This window comes from Lonchura striata, chromosome Z (assembly GCF_046129695.1).
Source record: "Lonchura striata isolate bLonStr1 chromosome Z, bLonStr1.mat, whole genome shotgun sequence".
NCBI classification, from domain to species: domain Eukaryota; kingdom Metazoa; phylum Chordata; class Aves; order Passeriformes; family Estrildidae; genus Lonchura; species Lonchura striata.
In genome coordinates, this window is record NC_134642.1 from 67066406 (window position 1) to 67091038 (window position 24633).

General features: G+C 36.9%; 2 protein-coding genes across 2 annotated transcripts in view; one reads left to right on the forward strand and one right to left on the reverse strand.

Annotated features, from left to right (window-relative positions):
- Positions 1–7649, reverse strand: LYSMD3 (LysM domain containing 3). Its single transcript, XM_021541571.3, has 2 exons — positions 7255–7649; positions 1–5290 (listed from the first exon to the last, which is right to left on the reverse strand). The coding sequence occupies exons 1-2, from the start codon at positions 7507–7509 to the stop codon at positions 4682–4684; spliced, it is 864 nt and encodes a 287-aa protein (XP_021397246.2). The 5' UTR covers positions 7510–7649; the 3' UTR covers positions 1–4681.
- Positions 7650–20836: 13187 nt separating this feature from the next.
- The window catches only part of ADGRV1 (adhesion G protein-coupled receptor V1), a 436592-nt gene continuing 432795 nt past the window's right edge, over positions 20837–24633 (forward strand). Inside the window, exon 1 of the mRNA XM_077790425.1 lies at positions 20837–21112. Coding sequence (XP_077646551.1) covers positions 21091–21112 — 22 coding nt within the window. The 5' untranslated portion in view covers positions 20837–21090. The remainder of the gene's footprint in view (positions 21113–24633) is intronic.

Below are 24633 nucleotides of genomic sequence, written 5' to 3' on the forward strand. Positions count from 1 at the left end.
GAAAAGGATTGTGGTGAAGTATTTTAATGAATGTTTTAATTAGAAAAATAAGAGAATGCCAAGAAAAGCAAAAGCTGATTGTTTGGTAACATCCTTTTTATTTGAGAATCAATAGTTGCAGTGTTGAAAGCTTAGATTACTGAGATTAGATGCTTGAGGAACACTGTGACAGCACATTCTCTGTATCTTACTGTCTTTTGATAATAAAAAATACTATTTTTTATTGTTACTACATTACTGTTGATCAGGGTTTTTGGGCTTTTTTGTTGCTTGGTTTTGAAGTGTTATTTTCTTAAAATCAGTATTTCACCTTACTGGTGACTCAGAAAAAATTCTGCATTATTCTGTGAACTTCTGTATGCAGCAAAAATTTGGTCCTTAAGGTGCAATTTTCAAGTGTTCTGATAAAATACCTATCATATGAAAAGGAAATAAAACTGAAATGCTATGCAGCTCACAGCTCAGAGGTATACCAGTTTTGAAGCGTTGTTGACTACAATGTGTAACAAACATTCAGATGCATTGCAAAGGAAACTTATTCTGCCAGTTAATTTCTTTTTTTTAACATCACACACATCAGCAGTTGTTTCTTGAATGAGTGTGCCCATTTCTTGTGTATGATATATAAAACACAGAGAGAAGATGTGAATGAGGGAAGTATGCTAAAAATTAAATTTGCTTGCCATGACTGTAACTGCTTCTGCTTGCTGTTCTCCCCGTGTAAGGTGAACAGTGAGAATTCTTAACCCCTAAAATAGATGCAAATAGATGGAACTATAAAATGAAGACTAGAAAAGAGTTAACTGTATGAGTAACAATTTGTTGACAAGTTGTGGCTTGCCTGAAAAAGTGCAGTACCTTACTCTGTAGCAGACAGTAATTCTTGAGGAGCGATTACTTTCTCCATTCGTTATTCTTCTAATGGGCAACTGCCTTCCTACTGCACTGTTGAGAAATATTACTCTGGTAAAAACCAGGTCTTTTTAAGTCCTTTAAGAGGTAAACTGTAGGCACCTCTACCCTTCAGAGGGAATTGCAGTCTTAGGCTGGATTCTCCAGGATTACTTTAGCTATGGTAAATAAGGCCATTGATTAGGAAAAAAATTCTGCAAGGGCACAGATCAGTGCCAAGGCACTTCTGAAAAGCAGTGAGATTGTGCTCTTCCAGAGGTGTAATGCTCTCATCTCTTTTTAGAAGCTGATTTTCTGATTGCTTAGAATTTTTTGCAAGACCAATAAAACTTACTACTGTTCTTTAGTTTTTAGCAAACTTCAAATTTGGACAGGAATATATTCAAACCCTAATTTAAAGCACAGAATACTGCTTTCATTGTCATCTCACCATCTAAGAACTTCACTGACCCCTCCCATAGTTTTTCATACCTGTTTTTAGGAAGTAACAAGTTCTCCAAAATTTATGCAGAAAAGTTTGAACAAACATGTGAAGTACATAGAACTAGAAATATATTAGATGCACCATTTTCCCTGCAGTCTAAAATAAAATATTTTTTTTATGTATATTACTTGTGTTTTTCTAAAACACACAGGAGCAGAAGTATTTAAAGTAAGACTTGCATCCTCACTCAGGAGTATTTCAAAAGTTGTATTTTCAGCCTTTAAACAAGTTACAAAAACTATTTCTGATAACTTATTCCAAAGCATACCAGACTTAAAGCACTTAAATTTTATATGATCCAGTAGTGTAATCAATATGCAGTTGAGTTTAAAACCCATTTCCTGAACAATGTTTTGCAATTATTCCAAAAGATGGTTTACAACTCAATTATTCCATGTTTGGGGGGGGTTGGGCTCTTTTTTTGTTTGCTTTTAGGGTTTCTTTTGCTTATTTGTCTTTGGTTTTGCTTATTTGTTTAAGAAGTCAGTTTCTAGAAGACTATCTTCACAGATTTTATCTTGGATCAGATTTAAGTTCCTCACAGAGCAGTTTATCCTGTTTATTCAAGGCTAACATGTGATGATGACCAATTGTGTTGTACTTTGGAAAAAAGCTGTAAAGATCCCCACATTTTGCAGCAAACCAAGCCAGCTGATGGTTGTAGATTACCAGGATCAGGAGTCCTACTCTCCTGAAAAGAGTTCTACTGTATCTTCTGATAAAGTTAACTCTAACTAAAAATGTACTGTATGAAATACGCTACATAATACATCTGTGAAAACATGCCAGGCTCTGGCTTACAATGGAATACCTAAGACAGCTATTCCTTTGTGTTATCCTAAGGTAAATCTAGACTGCTTATCCTAAGGTAAATCAAGGCACATCACCCTTAACTCAGTGCCAGTAAGCCACAGGTTTTTGACACTGTAAAAGCACGAAGTCTGGGAGACACTAGAGGACTCTTTAGCTGTACCACCAGACCTCTGTATCCATACATTAACAGGTCAGAGACCTTCCTGACCACAGTTAATTTCAATTCTGTACCAATAGCAATTTAGTAACCATCAGTTCAAGTATATGCCGTATATTAGGCTTATGCTGCATCATCACAATAGCTAATTTAATGTACTTTGATGAATACATAAGAAATGGAAGAATAAAATACTGATGAGTTTCAGCAACAAAGGATGTGAGAAGAAGCCAGACAATAAAAAACTTGGCAGCAAAAAAATTATGCATTATATATCAAGTTTCAACCTATAAAGAAAATATTTGTTTTTATGTGCCAAAGCTTTCTTGTCTGAGTCACCTTTTAAAGTTTTAACCATGAGAGCTGTATTGCTTTAGCCACCATAAATTATTTCATGAAGTATTTTTTTCATATAGCATTAGAACTACTACCTCAATGTTTATGTTTGTCTTACTGGCATATTCTCTTAAAGAAAAGAACTACTATTTGAAATGATCTTTGAAAACAAGTGTTATGCAAACCATCAAGTTCACACTATTTGTAATCCCTTTTCTAAGTGTGGAAACTATGAGGAGGCTCACTATCTCCACAGATGCTCCTTTAATCAAAAGGTTCAAAAGACACAGATCATAGTTCAGGTACCTAACTTTAAACCATTCTCCTTCAAGCTCTTGCCTGCCTCAATTTCAAAATAATACAAGTCAGCCAATTCTTGTTCATACACTTGGCATGCCAGTGAAGATTATCTGCCCCACTTCTTGGGGCAACAGATACCTGAAGAATCCATGGGGCCTATGTCTTCACTCTCAGAATCTCACAAAGCATTTTGGAAGACGTCTACAGTTAGAACACATTCACTTCACCTTTTTGTACTGTATATACTTAGTCAAGACACTCATTGAAAAGGTTACAATAGTAGTTTAAAGGATGATGACTTTTTTTCCACTTTTCTCTTTTTAAGTCCTAATCAAAGTTTGTTATCTTGGGTTTTGGTACTAAATACTGTTTTGAAGAGGGCAACAGAAATCTTGCTCCACAGGGCAAATATAACCAAAATAATTATAGGCACCATCTCCGTTTTTATTTAAAAGCATTCTAAGTACCCAAGTACCTCCCTTCTGTATGAAGAGTCAGAGGTGTGGGGTTTTTATTTAGGTTTTTATGTTTATTTTTTATTTTGAAGCATTTTTAGATTGGGAAGAAAAAGAGGGGAAAACCAAGGTTGATCATGAAACTCCAAGAGAAACATTCAAAATGGGATTGGTTAACAAATACACTAATGTGTAAAGAACAAGTCTGATAATGCAAGTTTGTCTATTCTGCTCAAATTTGCCAGCAGGCATTAAATATCATTTGAGGTCTTCTAGGACATTTCAGGAAAACACTTAAGAGCTTGAGGTTCATGGGCACAAGACCAGCATTGGCATGCTCAGTACCCACATGACTACTGTCTAAAGAATCAGTTGGTCCTGAACTGAGATTAACTGGGGGAGGAAAAAGGAAAAATTTTCTATTAGCAGAAAATAAGTACTACTGGGCAGTTACAGCAAGGTGCTACACTTCTGCATTTCTTTCATTCTACACACATGTGATCAGATAAGAAGCCAGTCCAGTCAGTTTTCAGCAGGATACCAAAGAATGTAAAGTTTCAGAAGGACTCCTAAGTGACTGCGTTGAGGCACAGCATAATACAGAGAAAACAAATTACCTTAGTGCCTATACTGAGAAGTATTGAAGAATGGGTTGACCACAGGCACAAGATTTCAAGATTCCAATTTAAGTGTTTGCTACTTCCTCTGTAAAAAAGAACTCCATAGTGGCTATTAATTATGGAATGACTGAGTTTTAAAAAAATTTTACTCTGTAAGAAAGATTAAATTATGAGAACACCATTTTAATTTACAACTGTAAACCTGATATTAAAGTATTACTATGATTTCTGTAAATCCTTTCAGATGTTTAAAAGTTAGATATCCCCATATGCCCACTTCTGGGCTGTAAAACACACAGTCTCCTTGTGTGTTAGTTTGAACTACATTTTTAAGAAACATGCCTATCAAAACAGAAAAGAGTGCAAAGCTTCATTACTTCATACCTTAATTTACACGCCAAATTTACACCCCAGACTGCCTGTCATATTGACAGATTATGTGATCCCCAGAAATATCCTTGCAGTGGAACACTGCCCATAAAGGCAAGTCACACATCAGTACACTTCTCTGCATTCTAAGTGCATTTTGCATTCTGTGGATTCCCTTCTACCTAAGGTTATGTCAACGTATCTACAAATAACAGCTGTCTAGGGTCTTCCACTATTAATGCTGAAGGTCTCCTTGATTATCAACTTTCATAATATTTGTTGGATTTATTCCATTTTCTGTTTCTTTCTGATGGGATACTGCTGTGACAAACAAATGGGAAGATTCCATTGGAAAATGGTGACTGACATCTACTTTCACTAGAACTTCATAATACAGGAGATAAAAAACTGGAGTTACTATGCCAATAATCAACATAATCACTACTGCTGTCCACCATCCTATACCCCAGTCTGCTCCATAGTAAGGATCCTTGCATTTTTTAGTTTTGCCATCAGTTTCAAAACAGATCTGTTGGGCTGCTAAAGCAGAAACAACTTCATTCAGATTCTCTCTCTTTGTATCATTACACTTCACTATTTCTTCTATATCTCGATCGACTTCTTTTAAGAAGTTGCCAGCAGTCTCATTAGCAGAGAATTTATCACAAAGAGATGCTTCCTGTACTTCTGGGGAACACAGATCAGGCCGAAGAGCTGGTCTTCCTTTTGGAGATATATGGGTTTCAGTCAATACACTGAACTTTTTCACTGGAATTTTGATAGACCTCAGGGCAAAAAAATCTTGATCGTTGATAAGATTGTTAACTCTCTTGATATCTGCAACCTAAAAATGAAAACAACAGCTAAAATATCATATTGCATTGAACCAAAACTCTCTTAATAGTACTACACTTTAAGAAATACAAGTCTTTTGTAAGGAAACAAAGACGAGGCCTTTGTTTTTGCCCTATCCAAGTTAGTTCTCCTTTTCCATATTCTTGCTCAAAAATATCATTTTGCTCAAATTAAGTTCAGATTTTAAGCTGAAGTCTAAGGCAAGGCCTTTGGTTTTTATTACCATTAAATTAGTTTTTTTTAATTGATACCCATCATACAATATGAAGTCAGAAGAGGTCAACTTTGAACAACTTTACAGCAAGAAGGAAATTAATTATGATGCAAAAACTCTCACTTCAGATAAGAAGACTGAAAGTCACTTCACATAGACACATTTACTTAAATGTATGTTCAGCTATCAGTTGCTAACTATCTCTGTGAAATTAATGAGAATTCACCTCACTTTAAGTTCTCAAATTATATAAATTACGGTTAATTTCTAATTCAGTGAAAAACTTCTGAGTTAGGAGTTACTATGAAGTATGAGTTTGCAATTCATCTAGCCACAGGCATATTTTTTTTGCTGCTTCTGGGTGCTAAGGCAGAAAAGAAGTGTAAATTTTAAACTACTGTCATCCACCTTACCCAAGTCAGCTCTCCCGTTTTCCTATCCTTGTTCAAAATTAATCTCATTTTGCTTGCAGTAAGTTCAGATTTTAAGTCTAATGTGAAACATTCTGCAGGGATTTAAATGCACTGGGACAATCACTGGCTTCTTTTTCAGATCTTAGCTCCCTCACTATAGAAGGCACAGCCACAAACTTTACCATAATGAAGTACTTCCAAATCAGTGCTTTTCTGCAACACCTGCACAGCACACAGGAATTATGCCCATTTGAAGATGCACTGTATCCAAGTTCGCACAAACCTTTCTAATGTGAAGAAGTCCTTCAGTTACTATGGCAGTGTACTTGTTAAGGGTATGGTGCTGAATAAATTGGATGAGAATAAAAGACTGCCAAATGCAGCAATTTATGATTCCACCACAACGCAACTTATATTTTATTCCTCAAGTCCCAGGATCGCTCTTCCACATTCTCTTGAATTTGCAAGAAAGAGCACGATCTAGTTGTGCTCTTCCATTCTTACTGAGGCCTGGCCTCAAAGAACTGCTAGAATTGTCAATTGCAGTAGGTTCTGAAGCAAAGACTTTGTTAATGAGGCTAAGGTCTGTCGCGATTAGGAAATAGTTATGTCAAGACTTTAATATCTAAGGTCACAACAGGAGGCCCACAATTCTGTTTCTGCCCAAAGAATTAGATGACAGCATATTCTGTATATACAGATTTTGAACCTGACCTCATGGCAGCTGTGCAATTAGCACTCAGTCCCCTGAACACATACAGCTGATTTCCTGTTAAAACTGGAAACATCAACCAAGACCAATGCCATTGCCTTAATAATACTGGCAATCAAAATTACTGGGTAAGCAGGACATTTACCAGACTAATGTAAGAAATGAGTTACAAGTAGTCAGCACAAACAAGGATGCACAGGGATGGAAAGTTCCCAAAAGTACAGCACGCTCATGCTTAAAATACTAGGGCAATTTAGTAGAATTCAGAAGAAAAGTATGCAGGATTTTTTACACCTACTTTTATGGAATTAGGGCTCTACACAAACCCTTAAGACAGTTCACCAACACCCTTGTCACCCAGCCCAAGAGCGAGGACGGCACTAGATGTGCCGACCTGCGTCTGGAGAACAGCCTTGAATGTATTGTACTCTGAGACAGGGTCACAACCAAAACTATGCGCTTGTTCCTCACACTTATATTAGTTCTACGAGGAAAATCCCAGGGAACCGGAACCCTGCGCTATACCACAAACACTGTGAGGTAATTTTCCACTTCTGAGACGCCCGGCTTTGCCCCACGCCGGCCTGGCGGGGCCCGCGCCGCCCGGCACTTACGGAGCAGCAGAACTGGAGCGCCACCGCGTTCAGCGTGTCCCCTTCCCGGATGTCCTTCGTCAGCAGCACGATATCATCCAGCCTGTCCCTCGACGCGCTCCGCCGGACCTTCTCCCTGCCCCGCGGCCGCAGCTCCGACAGCTCGCCCTCCTCCTCGGGCCCCTCGCTCTCCGCGCTCACCGAAGGGTACAAGTGGCCGCCGGCGAGCGGCTGCGCGGCGGGCGGCGGGCCGCTGCCAGCGCCTCTGCCGGCCATGCTCCGCGGCGGAACGGACCGCAGGCGTGACACCGTCTGCGCGGAGCCTCACGCCGGCCCCTCCTCCTCGCCGCGGCTCAGCAGCGCCCGGCCACGCCGCCGCGGGGAGGTGAGAGCGGCCGGGCCGGGCCGAGCCGAGCCGTGCCGTGCCGTGCCCACCCGCTCCGCCCCGCCCCGCGGCTTTCCTCGCCCCCACTCCACGTGGGACGATGGCGGCCGCTGCCACGTCCGCAGCGCGGCCACGCCCAGGAGCCGGCCGGGGGTGGGTGGGAGGCGGCCCGCGGCTCGGCCGGGCGGGACGGCTCGGTCCGGCTCCGCCCGGCACCCTCCGGTTCTCTGCCCGCCCCGCCCCGGAGCGCCGCCGCCGAGCCGCTCGCTGTCGGAGGCCGGAGCGCGGCGCCGGCGCTGCCGTGCGGGAAAGCGCTCCACCCCCGCCTTCCCCTCCCGGCCTCCGCGTGCTCCTGGTGATTCGTGAAAAACGCCAATCGCTTGGTTTTTAAAAGTTTAGTAATAATAAAATGGTTATAAAAATAGTAAGATAATTAGCGTAATGAAGTTTAGAGTTAGGGCAATTACAATACAGTAAAAAGCAAAGAATTACAGACGTCCGGATGCTCTCGGACACTAAGTCACGAAAAGCATACCTTTTGGACAAAGGAATAACCTTTAAAGCAATAACCTGTTGCATATTCATATATCCTTCATGTGCATGCATACATTCTATTTAAAACAAGAACTCTGTCTGTTGTATGTCAGCTGTTTCCTTTAATCTCCAAGGCTTCTTCGAGTCTGAGCAAGACCTGAAGAAATCAGCTTCTGATAAGAAAACCATAAATTCCCTTTCTTTGGAAGATTTAGGTGTTCCTCGAAGCGAGTATCTCATTCCAAAAACAAAAGAAATCCCCCCACATAAATAGTCTCTATTCTAACATTATGTTGGAACCTAAAGCTATATTTAACACACTACTTAAGAGAATTAATACAGCATAACTTTCTAACATTACACATATAATATTCATTGTAATATTTGCGAAAAGCCAATCATAAAATATGCATTTTTCACAAGCAGCTTTTGGGGTTCTGAGGCAATAGGTGGATGTCCCAGTCTAACTAATAGACTTAATTTAGTGTGTCTTTTTGCTGACACAGCCTTAGCAGGAAGTTTTGGGTTACAGCAGGAGCAAGAACAGTATTCCTTAAAAAAATTGACAGCTGTAAGGCTAAATATGTTGTAAAAAAATTGTTGAAGATGAATGAACTTGCAGGTCTGGTTCTTGAAAATAAATTAAATCTCATTTTAAGGTAATTTTAAATTAGGGTTTGGGCTTTTTTTCTTTTGTTTTTGAGCCTTGCTAAACAACCAAAGTGGTTAGAAACATGTTTGATATTTTAAAAAATGGATTTTTTTATGTCTTTACTTTAGAAAACCAGATTACTTGAGTCTGAATACATAAAGATAAGAGCTAACAATTGTGTAGCTCTATGAAGCGAGACATTCACACCCACAGAAGCTCAATTTAAGCCACATTTCCAGATACTGTAAAACAAGCTGTGGAGGTATATTGTGTTCTTGTATGTCAGCCTATTTTTTGTGTATATATATGTTGCTACTGAGTAAGAAACCAGCACAGACTCCAAGAAAGCTGGTTTGCACAACAGCAGCTTTAATGTGAAAAACTTTTCTCTTTATAGACTGACTCGACACATTCTACCTGATTGGCTAATTAACAAAAACACTTTGTTCACAAACAATCCCAGAGAAGAACAGAAAAACAAAGAGTAGAAAAACACCACCTGCAAGTTATTTACAATAAGAAGCTATCATTGTTTGCAACTCCCTAAAAGTCTCACAAGTCCGCTGTGAGAAAACTTACATGGTTTTCTCGCTCTCTGACCAAGCTGTCACATCCACATATATATTAGACACATACATATATTTACCTGTATCTACCTTAAAATAGTATTCTGTTGTATATGAGGGATGGATCTGTTAAAATAAAGGTGTTCCCATGACTGTCTAGGTACTCCCTAGCCAAACAGCATCAAAAAGAGCAGTACATTTCTCTCAAGAACATAGAGGTTTGCCTTGAAGAATAGAAATATTCTCAGGTACAGAAGTCAGCACAAAATAACAAGCTGGCCATTTCATGCATGTCTGATCACTGCCCTTTGTGAAGCATGGATGGAATAGTACTAGCATTTAAATGTGATATCGTTCCTGCAGGAAGCTGGGCCTCCTTTGTTGAGGCTAATTTTCTGACTTTCTTATTCTGCACTTATGAAAAGATCCCAGTGATATCTAGTGTAGTTTGAATTTCTCCAACTGAATTTGCTCATAAGTCCAGACACTTTCTAAACCATTTAGTAGCCTAGTTAAGGGTATTTTCTTGATGCTTGGACCCACTTAACATTTTCCTTGCTGAGTGTTTCAGACGTAATTAACGATGAACAGTGTGATTTCTCCTAGACAGGTGCAATTTCTTCTTTCATCGCATCTTCCCAATCAAAGCCTGCTCAGAAATAAGCTTTCTATTTTTATCATGGTTCAGAGGCACAGCTTGTGCTGATTAACACAGCTGCACTGAAGGCTTAGATACAGCCTCACATAGAAGCCACTATCCAACAAAGCTTGGATTGTCAGATTACACGGCAAATGTGTGAACATATTTGTAGTCCCAGAATGATTTTTGTCTTTTTGGGGATGCCAAATGCAGGTAGAATGAACCTTCCACAACTGTATTTCTGGAAAGAGCAATGGTGAAGATCACAAAATTGAATTAATTTCCCATAAACCCACAGTTTTCTTGTGGGATCTTGAAGAAAATTAATTTTAACTTAGTGATTTAGGATTTCATCTCTTAAGAAATACCATAACTGGCAAGGAATATTTGCAGCACCAAGCAGGTCTGTTTTGTTTTCTATAGGAAGCTTTCAATAATAGAAGTGAAGAAACTGCTGTTATCTGTAGCTGGGAAACTGATGACTCAGACTCTATTCATACTTTTGAAAGACTATTTCATGAGACTCATCAGAGCTGTGGGTGGATCCATAGAGGAGTTTGAAGTCAGACTTAGTACGCAAGGATGCCTTCAGTGTTGTCTAATGATTGACCCATAACACACCACTAATGGAATATCTTTTGGAGTTTTTTTTTTGTTTTTTTTTAACCTTTGCGTGGTGAGGCTACAGCAAAGATCAGAATCAGGGAATTTCATCATTTCTTTTATCTACAGAGATATACTACCAGGTCAAAAAAGAACTGCTGAAGCAGCATTCTGCCTTAGAAGGGGAAAAAAGCTATTGGAGTTTGCTTTGACCTTGCTACACCCCTGTGTGTAACCATTTGTAACTGGTGACATTTTCCCATCAATAACAAAAGGGTATATTCCAAACTTGATGAACAAGACTGGGGCTGCATAGCTCTCATGAATGCTAATAGGAATACAGCCTTTCTCTAGTCCCATGTAAGTTACTTTGCATATCCTAATAGTGCATTCTCAATGAGCAACAGGGTCAGTGTTAATCACACCATGGCATTCCAACAGCATCTGCATGCATCTCTACCACATTCCTCTTGGTCATGTTATTTCTTGTGTGGCCTGATCAGAGCTAGGAAGTTAGGTATACACATAGAAATATTAGGAATATCTTAAGAAAGTATTAGAAAGGAGTTGTAAGGAAGATGTGGAGGGGCTGATATAACTTGTTAGTAATTTTTTATTAAAATGAATATTTTTCTTTCCATCTGGAAGCTATCCTATGTCATGTGCCACCACTTTTTTTTTAAGTCATTCTATGATTTGCTAACACCAGTCTAGATTTACATTTAGATAACTAGTGTCTAAATGTATGTTTTAGTTCCTTGAATGACATTATAAATTTTCACTCATTAAGAGATTCACACAGAAATACATATACAGCCTTTGCGTGTCTCTGCTTCCCTGCTTGGTAACTGGGAATGGTAGTACCATTGTAGGAAATAATAATGTCAAGCTAGCTCTGCAGCTCCAGTAAAGATCAAAGGAAGTTGTTAAGACATGACTGTAAGATGTAGTAAGAGGAATTTCATAAGATCTTAATAAAGTATGCAAGAATCAAATAACGCTAAGACTACAGACATCTCATAGTCTGTTCTCTGGTAGAAATATTTGCATGTATACATTTAGCTATAATCATAGAACCTTAATATCACTAAGTCCAACCATTGATCCTCAAAACTACCATAAATACATTTTATTTAGCAGGGGTCCAACAACAAAAATGGGTTAAAAATTACCAGAGAGTTTAATTGTTTAATTTATTATTGCTATAGTTTAAATGACCATAAATAAAAAAAATATCATTTAATTGGCACTGTATTTTAACTGTGTAATATTTTACGTCTTTGCTATTCCCCTTTGGTTACTTGACAGGAATTAGTAACTTTTAAAATTAACTGTATTAATTTAATGTGTATCCATAATAGAAATACGCTGTGTACCTTCCACAATGCAGCCAGTAGGGTGCATTGGTTTTTTTGGTATTTTATTTTCAAAAAACTGTGCATAACTTCATATTTGCTTCTGATTTACTGCTTAAGTACCCTCTCAATAAGAAAAACTATCAGGTAGCCCATTCGGTTATGATAAAAAGTATGGAAAAATGCAGTATAGTTTCTTTAAAATTTCTTTTGAATTATTCACAGATGGATTTTTTTATTAGATTTGGAATTTCTATCTCTTGATGAATAACTGCTTTAGTAATATAATAGATGAAATTATTTCTGAAGTGGGTTTTGGGAATTTTTTTTTAATTGGTTGGGGTTTTTCCTTGGGGTGTTTTGGTTGGTTGATTTTTGGCTTTTGTTTGTTTGCTTTAAAGATTTTCATAAAGTCTTTCTGATTTTTACTGGATGACTGTAATAAATTGAGTCAATAGCTATTACTATTTCATATGTTTTCTCTGAGTAAAGTAAGGAAACCTTTCAGTATTTATCTTCTTTTTCTTCTGAGGGAATATTTGCACTGTCCTCATCTCCCTCTCATTTGTTTTTAATTAATTAAGCATTCAGAGTTTGTTCACTTCTGTTTTCTGCTTTCTCTATGTCTTGGTTTTGGGGAATTTGATTTATTTAGATCCTCTGTGGGTTTCAACATTGTTTTAAAATGCAGATACCAGTATTTATGCAATTTCAAATATCCACCACTTTAGTGCCATGTACAAAAGTAATTCCACCACCTCAACTGCTTGTCGCTAATCTGCTGTTGATGCATCTGAAGACGACATTTTTTTTTCTTTCCTAGTCACAGAATCACATTGGACACTTATAGTGAGCTGCTTCTCTGCTCGAGCTTCTTCAGATGAAAATTATTCAGAAGACCTTTATTTTAGCCTTGAAGGTATTCAGCAGTGTTAATATGCCTTGTTTCAATGGAACCAGCTTACCAGGTGAGCTGTATTACTATAATACTCTCATTCCCGTTCCACTAATATTGATAACACAAACATTCAGTTGCGAGTTTTGTATTTACAGGAAGAGAGTGTGGAGGAGATCTATTTTTATCCCTTGTTGAACTATATAATACAAATATTTTCATGTCTTCATAATGAAATTTTGTGATTGTGACAAAAAATACTTTAGTCTCCACATCTTCCCCTCTTGCAGTTGTTTTTGATGGTCAGTGGGATTTGTCCTAAGAACCACACCAGGTAGGAATTACAGGAGAAATGGGAAAGCTCTGATGATTGCAATTGACTGGTACACATTGGTATACAAAAGGGTATAAAATGCTGCTGGATCCAGGGCCAGTGGGACAAACCTGAGGCTGCAGGCAGCTTATGTGTAGATCTCCCATCAGCAGGGATGAATCCAGGGTACATCCAGGGTACATCCAGCCTGAAGGAAAGGAATACTTCTATGTGGGTTGACTAAAAGTAATATCTGGTCACATATGGAGATAAAATGCTAAAGTCGCTCCATAGGTGCTTTGTTGCTGTGTAACTGTGCATTCTCTACAGAGAAAATCTGTAAACCTGTGTGTTTCTGAGCTTGCTGATATTATAACCCTTTAAACCTGCTTACATTATATACCATATTGAAAAATGTTGTATCTTAATTGATACAGACTTTCCTCACTTACAAGTTTCTACCCTGAATGTATTCTGTATTGGTACATTTTTACCTACAGCTACAGCTAAGAAAAGTTTTCTGTGGCAAATTGTCCTTTGATGTCATTCCACTGAGAAGTGGGAAAGTACCTCCATACTGATGTCAGTACCCTTGTAATCCTGTCAGCTCTGCAGCTGCCTCTTCCATACCTCTTCTGTTCTTACCACATGAACAGAGGCCTATAGGTAAGGAAGAGAATTCTCTGAAATATCCTAGCATTACTTTTATCTTTTAAGCAGCTTCTGGCTGAAGAGTGGTATATGCTGAGCAGCTTTTTATTAAAGGGAGAGGGAATAGTAGAAGGGAGTGGGAGCAGGACCGGGGAGGCTATCTCATGGACAGGATCAGATTCAGAGTCATCAAAATCTTCAATATAAAAACAGGTATGACATCTACAGCCTGCTGAACTCTGTGTTTAATGAGCCTTCCATTTTCACCTGTAAGGGCATATGGTCTAAATGAAACTGTTAGATTAATACTCTCTGCTCCTGATATTAGGAACAAGTAATAATATTGTAGTTGTAAACATTTTACTATGCTTGCTTTCAGATTTTCCATATGAAATTGATTACAACCAAAAAAATATACAGCTCTTTGTAATCTCAAACACTTACCAGTACACAGCTTAAGAAATTATTGTTTTCTATACAAAACATGTTTGTTTAAGTTTGCATCTGTCATTTTTGGATAAATATTTTAACAAATATGACAACTTTTTAAAGCACTTAACATATGATTACAAATAGTTTATGACATAAATACGAGAATGATCTAGTAGAAACAGACTCTTTAAAGGGATCATGTTCATGAATTTTAAAATAGATTCCTCCCACTTTTATTTTCTTATAACTTTTGTCTTTCTATTTGATTGAGCTTCTATATGGGACAGCAGAACACATCAGAAACCTTTACGTTCTTTTAGAGAGTATCAAGCATGTGAATGCAAATGCATTTCTAGTAATCTTCATCAGGAGAGACAGTAACATAGCCCACACGGCATCAATAAAGTGTTTACAAGGTGACTACTGTGACAAGTTGTATTTACTGGGAAGCAACAAGGAGTTTGTTTTATTAGTTTTCCTCCTCCCTCAAGTAATAAATCTTAAAAGCTTCAATATTGATTTAATGAAATGAATGGTCGACTCATTCTGGAGAGACTCTGGCAAATGGACAAATGCTTCCATGGTTACGTTTAGCTATGCAGTATGGTTACTGAGCTTTGCTGGTTTTCTCCCTCTGCCATTGAAGTAAAATAACAAGCCACAGGGGAGCACCACACATGGTGAGCATAAACTGGAAACAACTTTAAAAGATCAAGTTAGCTGATCTTATACAGATTTTAAACAATATAGGGTTTATTTTATGCTGTGTGCCCTAAACATGCATTTCAGTAGCTTCTCCTTTGTATATCACTTTCCCATGGAATGTTTTTATTTCTTGCCTGAACAACCTCTCTTTTGATTTGGAATGCCACAAATTAAAAGACCATGTGACAGTGTGTTTTGTAGTACTGTTACACGAGTTATATTTTTGTAGGGATATTTCTGTATTAAATGATGTGCCTGCATCCATGTGGGCCCCTGAAATACCTAGGTAGCAAATAACAGATCATGTGTAGAACTTTTATATGCAGTTGCTTTAGGATACTTTTTAGTATAAACATAATTTTATTTGCAATCTGCTTGCATTTGAGGTACTCAAATTTCAGATGTCATAGGGAATAAATTATTATAAATTGATTACATTTTAGAAAAACAACACAAAACAAAAATGGCATACAGTTATTTCATTAAAAATAACATTTAAAAATGTTGCAGATAAAGTATTATATTAATAGAAGGAAATCCTGTATGTGTTCAAAGCACAAATGAAACTGTATGTATGAAAAGCAGATTTATTGACAATAGTTACATTTTTTCCCTTGGAGATCAACTCCAAAATAAGCATGTTATCCACTGTATTAGCACTGTTTAATTTTTTTCTTCTCTTAGTGCTTTACAGTTCTCAGAAGCACCGTCTCAGCATTAGAATGCTAAATTGTTTCAGCCCTCTTTGTAGAGGCAAGGATGAATGCTATGATTCTGCACAGCCAGGAAAATAAATGCATAAACATGGAAGATAGTTACTTCTGAGACAAAAATTCTGGCCTTAAAGGTTTCAGTTGAAAGTTTGTATTTGTTGTAGGTACTTAATTTCACAGTTTCTCAAGTAATTTGTCTTTGATCCCGAAGGGGGAAGATAATCAATTAATGAGAAAAGATGCCAATGATACACTTAAAAATAGAAGATTCAATTCTTAAGTTGAAAAATATAGGGTATTTTGTATTTCCATGCAGTTCTTTTCGTCGTATGAAAGGAAGAAAACAGAATGCCTAGTTGTGAGTTGAGAAAGCAAGTTAAGTTATATGCAGCATCTGGAATCCTCTTGGTTTTATTTTTAAATAGCTTTTTAGAACTTTGAAATTAAGAGCAACTTAGATGCAGGGGATATGGAAAGGTTTTAATATTTTTATTATGTTTTACCTTCAGAAATATGTTCTTTTGGTAACCATTCTATTTGAATTTACAGTCTAGTGCTTGACGTGCTCAGAAGATTTGTGTTTTGATGGATATTTTAGGAGAAAACTACTTACTGTCTGGATAGAATGTACGTTGTCACTGACATACTGCAAATGAAGAGGTGAACATACTTGAAGAAGAACTTGAAGAAGGCCGAAAATTCATTTAGCAACAGTAAGTGCATAAGAGAAGTGAGCAGGCAGGTCTTGACAAGTTTCCATCTTGCTGTTTCTCAATGTGGCACACAAGCCAGAGAGCATGCACTGTGGTTTGAAATGAACTTTGTAACATTGTAGGACCAAACCAACCCTTCACAGATGACATTCTTCTTGCATCATTAGAGTGATGCAAAATGACCTAAATTTTGTCAAAATTGCATGATAGAGCTTGATCACCCAAATCTAAGATGCACTAGGTTGAAACAAGGCAGTTAGTTTCTCATTAAGTGCTCATTTTTAGCACAGTCTAATGTTTAAATTGACAATTTTAAAAAGCTATATCACTTTTTGTGGAAGCCTTGTCAAATGAGAGTTCATTAATCAAAAAGTTATGATTATATGAATAGTGTTTCTGTTGTAACGTGAGTTAAAATGTAGCAGCCTTTAATGAGCAGACACTAGGAACCATTTACTTTTTCCCAATACTAGGAATAATTCAAGATTTTATGTTAAAAGCTCTTTTAAAGTGTTAACATCAGCACGCTTTATCTGCATACAAGTAAGGGGCTGTACCATAAAAAGGTTAACTTTTATGAAATTGATCATATGAAACATAAACAAATTAATGTTTGTCTACTGAAAAAGAGCACAATGTCTTGGAAGTTCTCATTTTTCAGTTTCTGAAATCCTGGACATTTCTAAAAAATATATCAAAATCTGATTTTACCTACATATGTCTGCACATGAACTAGTCTGGCATAAACAGATCAGTCAGAAGCGTAATACTCAGATTTTATCATACAGTTTTCTCAGTTTTTTAGAATTGTTTGCATTTGTCTATTTTTTTTTATTTCCTGCATGTGTGTGTTTATTTATCAGGAACCTATGCAGTAAAACTGAGATTATGACATTAAAGCACTCCCAGCCCAACGAAAGGATGTGGTAAAGCTCAGGAAAAAGAGCAGTGCAAGTGTCTGGCATCAGGTGTCACTTAGCAGTGGTTGTGCATTTCTCTGGCACTGAGTGGCTGGATAGGAGTCTCCAGAGAGTGCAAGTAGAACAACCAAAAAGTGATCAGAAATCTCATTTCACATTTTGAAGAAGAGACAGCACAACGGTGATCCTAAATTGCTATAGCAGGTCAGAAGCCTGCTACTACAGAATAGTCAGGCTGTGAGATGAGCACGCCTCTTTGGTATGAGTCTTGGTCAGTTCTGCCCTCTTTGGAAGCCTGACTTAGCATAGTTCCCTGAAGACTATACTACTAAAGCTATGTTCTATAGTTCTGGCTGCTGTTTCTTTCAATACTGCAGTTGGATGTGGTCCCCAGTGTGAATCACTCTAAATAATAAAAAAAGAAAGGGGAATGCAACCTAGATGTCAGCAAAACAAAAAAATCAGAATCAAAATCGAGCTATAGCTGCACATGCTGCACATGCACAGGGAAGGATATTAGTGCTTATGGCCATCTCTAGCATGGTTGGTCTTGCAAAAACATTCAGCACCTTGGACCATCATTTAAAGAAAATTCACTTAAAAAAAACCAACTAACAGCTGACTACTAAGACCAAGTGGTTTTCTGGAGGAAAATATTCTGTATATTGTGATTGTTCTGTGAATAAGCAAGATCAGCTTCAGTATCTGCTATATCTGCTGGATATTACGTGTTTTTGAAGAGCATCATATTAGAAAGCTTCATTTATAAATAAGAGGTAAAAATCACTTGTCTGTTATATCATAAGTAAACATTGATCTATGAAAGAAATATGCACATGCTTCTTGTTCCTTGTTCTGAGTATCTGAACCTGTGCAGGACCAAAATTTCAAAATTTTTTGTATCTCATTGGTACTGGCATCATAGGTGCTTAGCTCAGAATTCCGAATCTTGGATGTTGCAGGTGAAAACACAGGTGAATTTTAGTGGCATTTATGAATAAAATATTTATTATAGCTTTTATTTTTGGTTTCTGATATTTGTAGATTAAGATTTCAGTACCTCTTACTGAAAACCAAATGGCACTAATATAACACAAAAATCTTACTTAATAGAAAAAAAAATGTAAAGAAGAGAAAATATGCATGCCTGAAAAGCCTTTGTTAGATGTTTTTTCTTCTTGCTCCTTTAAGTCATGTATTCTTTCTAGGGGATTTCTTTGTAACTCCCTCTTCTGTGGTCTTTTCTTTCAGATGATGCCAATGAAGGGAAAAGGCAAGGTTTCAAAACAAACAAACAAACTAGAGTCTGTTGTTTCTGGTGCTTTCAGTACTGGTTTACTTGCAGCAGAGCCATTTTTTGCATACAGAGTTTTAATGATTTCAGAACAAAGGATATCCAAACAAACAAAGAAGTGAGGTGTGTGCTTATTTATTGCCTTTATTGAAAAGAGAAGCTTAGGCTGATCTGGAAACATAATTCTGTGCAATGCCAGATCTGTTGTAGGTCCAATACCAGTACTGATTGTCTGTCTCTGACATTTGTAAGGGTTGGGAGTGCAGTGTGGCTGCATGCTGAGTTGTTAAAAGTACATGTGGAGTGTCTGATGTCAATCACCATCATCCTTCAAGCTGCTTGCGGACTGTCACTGACAAAATTCTATGGTAGCTCTCTGTCATCCTTGTGTGTAACAAAAGGAAGCACAGATCTCTGGAGTGGTATGATGAAAATGAAAAAAAGTAATTAGGAAATCCTCAGGGTTAGAGAGAAAACATGGAGTACCACGTGTTGAGTCAGCGGGCGTAGGAAAAGGTGCAGTCATTTTGAGTCAAAATGCAGTTTTGTGGAAAGACCCTGTGAGAATAACCATGTGAATTACTGAGCCCCAGCCTGAGTTCTCATTCATCCTTAGTTTTCTAGCTCAGCAATTAGCAATGTTTAATATGCTCAGGCCTTCTGTAATTGAGAACTAATGACTGCTAAGGCAGCCCCTCTGATAGCTGGAGGGAGACAAGCTTTGTACAGAAACTGGATGAAAAAAGGAAAACATAAGGTGTTATATAAACTGAAACAACATTGTAGAATAAAAGATGAAAATAATCTTATACTTCTACTATCCTTTTGGCCAGTAGATCCTGAGAGGAAAAACAATATGGTATCTAGATTTTAAAGCTGAAATATAATAACAGTATGGTGTTGAAAAACATAGTACTTATCTCTCATGTTCATACATTAAGTTCTGCCTGGTGGAAAATTCTGCACTAATAATATTGGCTTTTGAAGGAATTCTTGCCTTTTGTTTTCTTTTGTTTTCTTTTTTTTATTTTGGCAATATTTTTTTTTTTTTGGTGCTGGTACATTAGGAGTATGCATAATAAAGTATTGATCAAAAAATATGGTCAGATATAAACCAAGGTGAACTAGTGCAAGACGTGATTAAACATATAAAACAGATTATCAAAGAGAACAACCTGAATTCCTTATACATGTACAGCAGAGTTGTTTAGAAGAAAAAAATACACTTGAGTTTTTTTAAAAGAGAGAATTTTTATAAGGTTTGGTGAATCATCCCAATATTTCTTCAACTCTTAAGAGCTGGAGTTTGTTCTAATTATTGATTTCTACGTTTCCATATGCATATTAGATTGTCCATGCCTTTAGCAGTTATATTGCAAATTGTTATTTATCAACATTGATTTTCTCTGTAGCTGTATACAGAGTAAATAGAGAGAGTCTTCTTACCTAACAATGCTAGGTAGTAGTCTGAGGTAACTATCTGGAGCCCTATTTTGTTAGAGGAGGGAAACAACCACTTCTTAGAGGCAGTTCATCCTATCCTGCTATAAGTCTACACTAAGCTGGATGGCTTGTTAGATGGAATGCTTCTACTTTAAATCATAATTTTTTATAAGCAAAATGGTTTTAGTAAAATGGCTTTCACTAAGTTTTTCCTAACCTTTCACCATTCTTTAGCATCTTCTTTGCCTTTCCATGTATTCTTACATTATCCCCAAATTATCATAACTCAGTACAGATTGATGTAGTGACTAGGCTAATGACACCAGGAAGCAGAGAGTATACTAGATTTTGTCTTGGTTTTGCTCAGATACCTCTGTGCTCTATTCATTCCTTCTCTCCTTTACTGGATAAGAAGGAATTTTGATACTTATTTGCTACTAAGTGGGAGAATTTGTGAGTTTGGGGTCAACACTGACGAGGTCTGAGAGTTGCCTTAGTTTCTGTCTTGTGGCTCAGGATTTGCTTAGAATGGTAGTGACCATTACATATAAATCTGGTATTTGCTGGAGTGAGTCTGAAATGCTTCATCTAGGATTGGAAATTGTTTCTCTAACAGAGAATTCTTTCTCTATCCTGAGCACTGAGTAGCTGTGAATTAAGATTAGCTGCATATTCGGGTGCCACTGAGAACTTGAATCCAAAATCTGTCATAATCCAATAATGAAGCCTGTCAGTTCTGCAGTACAGAGTAATACAACAGTGCAGCCCAAGCTGAGTGGCAGACCTGCTCAGGCGCTGGCGGGAGGTGCTGGCTCTATCTCAACTACGGCAGTGCAGCTACAATTGCTGGGCTTTGAAAAAAATTTGTCTTCTTCCATCCCACCCTCTTTGATCTCCACAGCAGTGGGAAGGCAGCAGCAGACAGGAGAGGGAGGAGAGTGCTGGGCGCTGCGCAGAGCAGAGGGAGGAGTAGGAGACAAGAATGCATAATACGTGAATGACAAGGGGGTGTGCAGGCGGCTGGCGGAGTCCAGAAGACGCGGATGTTCAGGTCCCAGGGTCCAGGTACGTTTATTGTCCCCCTCTCTGATGCTTTGGAAGCATCCTGTATCAGCGGCAGAGATGCTCCCTGTCCGGCTCGATGTTCTGCAGGCAGCACCTGTTGCGACAGGGACGGGGTTTAGCAGCGGCAGGCGCTGAGCCTGTCGCTCATCCACCCTCTTGCAGGGTGACAGTCTGCTAAGGTTTCTGTTTTTCCAGCAGCTTCTCTTTTTGCTCTGCAAAGCCGGGCAGGTGGAGACAATAGTCTTTCCAATGGAAAATTCTGTTCTCAGGGGATGCTATCAGGATGCAGCTCAGTCTGAAGCCAACAATTTTTGACTCTCAAAAAAGAATAAAACATTAGCCGTTCAAATTACGTGAAAATAGAAGGGGAGGAGCTGCCTATGCACTGTGTATTTTAAAGGAGAGTGAGTTGAAAGTAAGTATGAATTTTTCAAATAATTGTCTAATAAAGAATGATTTTTAAACATTAATACTTACAATATGACATGTAAGTGATTACAAATACTGCTTTTGCTTCTTGCTTTTGATGTGTTAATTCTATGTAAAACATTGCATAATTCACTCTTGCTAACCCAGATAAAAGTAAAGATCAAATGTATATGGAACTGCTTGCCAAAAATCAGTCATTTTTTTGACGAGTCTGTAATCACTTTACAGTGCAGATAGTGAAATCACATGTGATTTTAAAAAATTCTATTCATTATATAGAAGCCAAAAGTGTTGGTTTTTTTTGGTTTTTGGTTTTTTTTTGTTTATTTGTTTGTTTTTTGTTTTTTGTTTTTTTTTTCTTGATAGTACTTTATACTTGTTTTCTAGAATAGATCTTTCAGTTAAGTATTAAGTATTTTGGGACTCTGCCACGACGACAGTTTAAGAACTGAAGGTAGAATGTGATATATTTAGTTTATCTTTCCCTTAAGCCTAGAAGAAGCTTCTCCTACTAAACAGATTTCAGGGTTTCTGTGTGGAAAGACTGAAAAGAGCCAAATTCCTGAGGAGATCAAATAATTAGTGGCATAATAGGCTTAGAATTGAAATTGGTAGATATTTGATAATATAAGAGCAATATCTCAAGGGTATACAATTTCTAATTTGTGGTTGTTACTGGTATTTATGTTTTTGTAGATTTCTAAAGCTCAGTTTTGTGATTTAGCAGTTTTTTAATACACTTTTTGTGTTTTAATAACTTCAGACTAAGAAATCTATGATGTTTACTAAATTTACGTGTGAGAAAATTAATTAAAACTGATAATGGGAGCACATGCTTATTAGATTAAGTTAACGTGGTCTGTGTCCTGGACACATAGAATTTGATAGGAAAAAGTGTTACCTGTTTTTTTGAAGACTACTGCTGGGCAGTTTATTTATTCTATCAGTATTTTTAAGGTTGAAAAACAATGCTGGATGAGTTTCAAATTGTTGGTGCTAGTGAATGAGATTGATCCTCATGCATTCAAATCTACTGTGCAATTCTTCCCTGAGCAATTGTTCTAAACATTATTTGAAAGAAATTTTCAGAATTGGGTCTAAATCATAGCCTATATTAAAATCTCTACTTACCATGAAATTTTGTTATTTAAGCTTATTGTCTTCAATATGTTTTTATTTGCTTTGGAATTCCATTAAAAATATAAAATATAAAAATGCTTACATGAATTTTTAATTAGAATACAAATATGATGACTGAAATTAAAGTATTGGAAAAGCTATGAAAACATATTCCTTTTGTTGTGTAACACTGAAGAAGAGTACTACTACAGAGCTCTGTGAGAATCTCATTCACTGGGCAGCAATGATTTATAGCAATTAGTGAGAAAAATATTTATGGTCTATAAATCACCTTTGTCATTGTTACACAGCTACTATTGCTGTTCAGGACTGTGAAATGGTAACAATGAGGGGATATTTAATAGGCATGGTTTTAAATGTAGTGTATAAGCTTAACAGAACTTTAAGTTTAGAATGTTTAATTGAAAAGTTGGATAAGTATGTTCTTGGATCACGCTTTGAAGAAAGGGAAATTTGAAATTTGTCTCATACATCAGGAGTGTTTTAGTCCCAGGTGTTTTGGAAAGCATTGGAAAAGTTAAATTTATGTATGACTCTTCCTATTATTTGAGATAGGGTATTTGGTGCAATTTAGCTAAATTTTATTTCTAAATAATACCAACCTCTTCCAAGGTGTTCCTGGTATCAGGTCAATTTAGTTGTTCACTGAGAAAACAAAAACATAGGTAGGCAATAGTAAATAAAAAAATATGATGAAATTATTTTCTCATGTACTATTAGGCCTTGACCTTCTAAACATATGATCACATATATAATAATTTTTTTACATGTGTAATCCTCTTGATCAGCTATACTCATTGGTAGAAATTGTGCTTGCATTTCAGCTTTACAAGAATTAGCTTTACTGGCTAATTACAGTATAGCCAATATACATCTATAACTGTATATAACATACACATATATATGTATATAAATATATACAAAAGCTGTTATATACACAGATTATATGTTATTTACACTGTTATGTGAATATAACAGTTCTCTACTTCTCTAGAAATCAGCATATGTAGTGTCTAAATGCTTCTCTTAATTTTATTCAGGGAAAAGAATACTAAATCATAAGTGTTTTTGCAAATTTCTGCAAACTCTCACTTGCTTAAGTCACTTTCTCAGTGGATAATATCACTGGGAAATACTTGTGTGAATAAGCACTTCGAAGATCTAACTTACTCTATGTTTGACAACTGGAGGCCGTTTTCAGATAGAATTTTTAAACTATAAATTCTGGAATATGAAAAAATGAAAAATATTTTAAAAATGCTCAGTAGATTGGCTTATAAGTATTTCCTATAAAACTAAAGTTGTTGTAGTTTCTTGTACTGAAATAATTTGCAAATCCAAACCAAGTTAAGATAAGTACACTGGTATTTACTGAAACAGTCATATTTGACAGACTAAATTTATGTGGTGAAATTAAACAACAGAGCTTTTGTGTTTGTGGATTATTTTAATCTGGACAGAAATTTCTCTAGAATGTAACAGCAATATATATTTGTCCTGTACCATGATATTTTTGTTTATCTAATCTTGTATAAACTCATTAATTAGAAAACAGTTATAACTCTCATTTTCTGATGGCAAAAGAAACTTCTCAGTCACTTATCCTGGACTGGTCCAATATGTTACTGCTCTGAATTGTTTCAAGCTTTACTTCATTAGGGATTTAACATGGCCTTAATTCAGCCATCTGTTATGGATTTGGCATGCCAACAGATCTGAGGTACTGGTAAGAGCTTTAGAAATTTCCCACATTTTTAAAGGTTAGGAAAGGAGCTACCTTTATGAATAGATTTTGAAAAATTCTCAGCAAGACAATAGTGCAGAAGTGGGGTAAGAAATGCTTGTCATTCTCTGAAGCTCAGGGTCCTCTGTCTGCCTTTAGCTTTGCTGAAAGGCAATTAGCATTTCAACCAGCCAATTTGGTTACATGCAATGAAGTATGTGGGTTTGTA

What these genes read in the sequence shown, in the direction of transcription:
- LYSMD3 (XM_021541571.3), bottom strand. Translation starts at nt 7,509, where the DNA reads ATGGCCGGCAGAGGCGCTGGCAGCGGCCCGCCGCCCGCCGCGCAGCCG. An exon ending in CGCTCCAGTTCTGCTGCTCC is followed by an intron (nt 5,291 to 7,254) that starts GTAAGTGCCGGG and finishes TTTCATTTTTAG; the next exon opens with GTTGCAGATATCAAGAGAGT.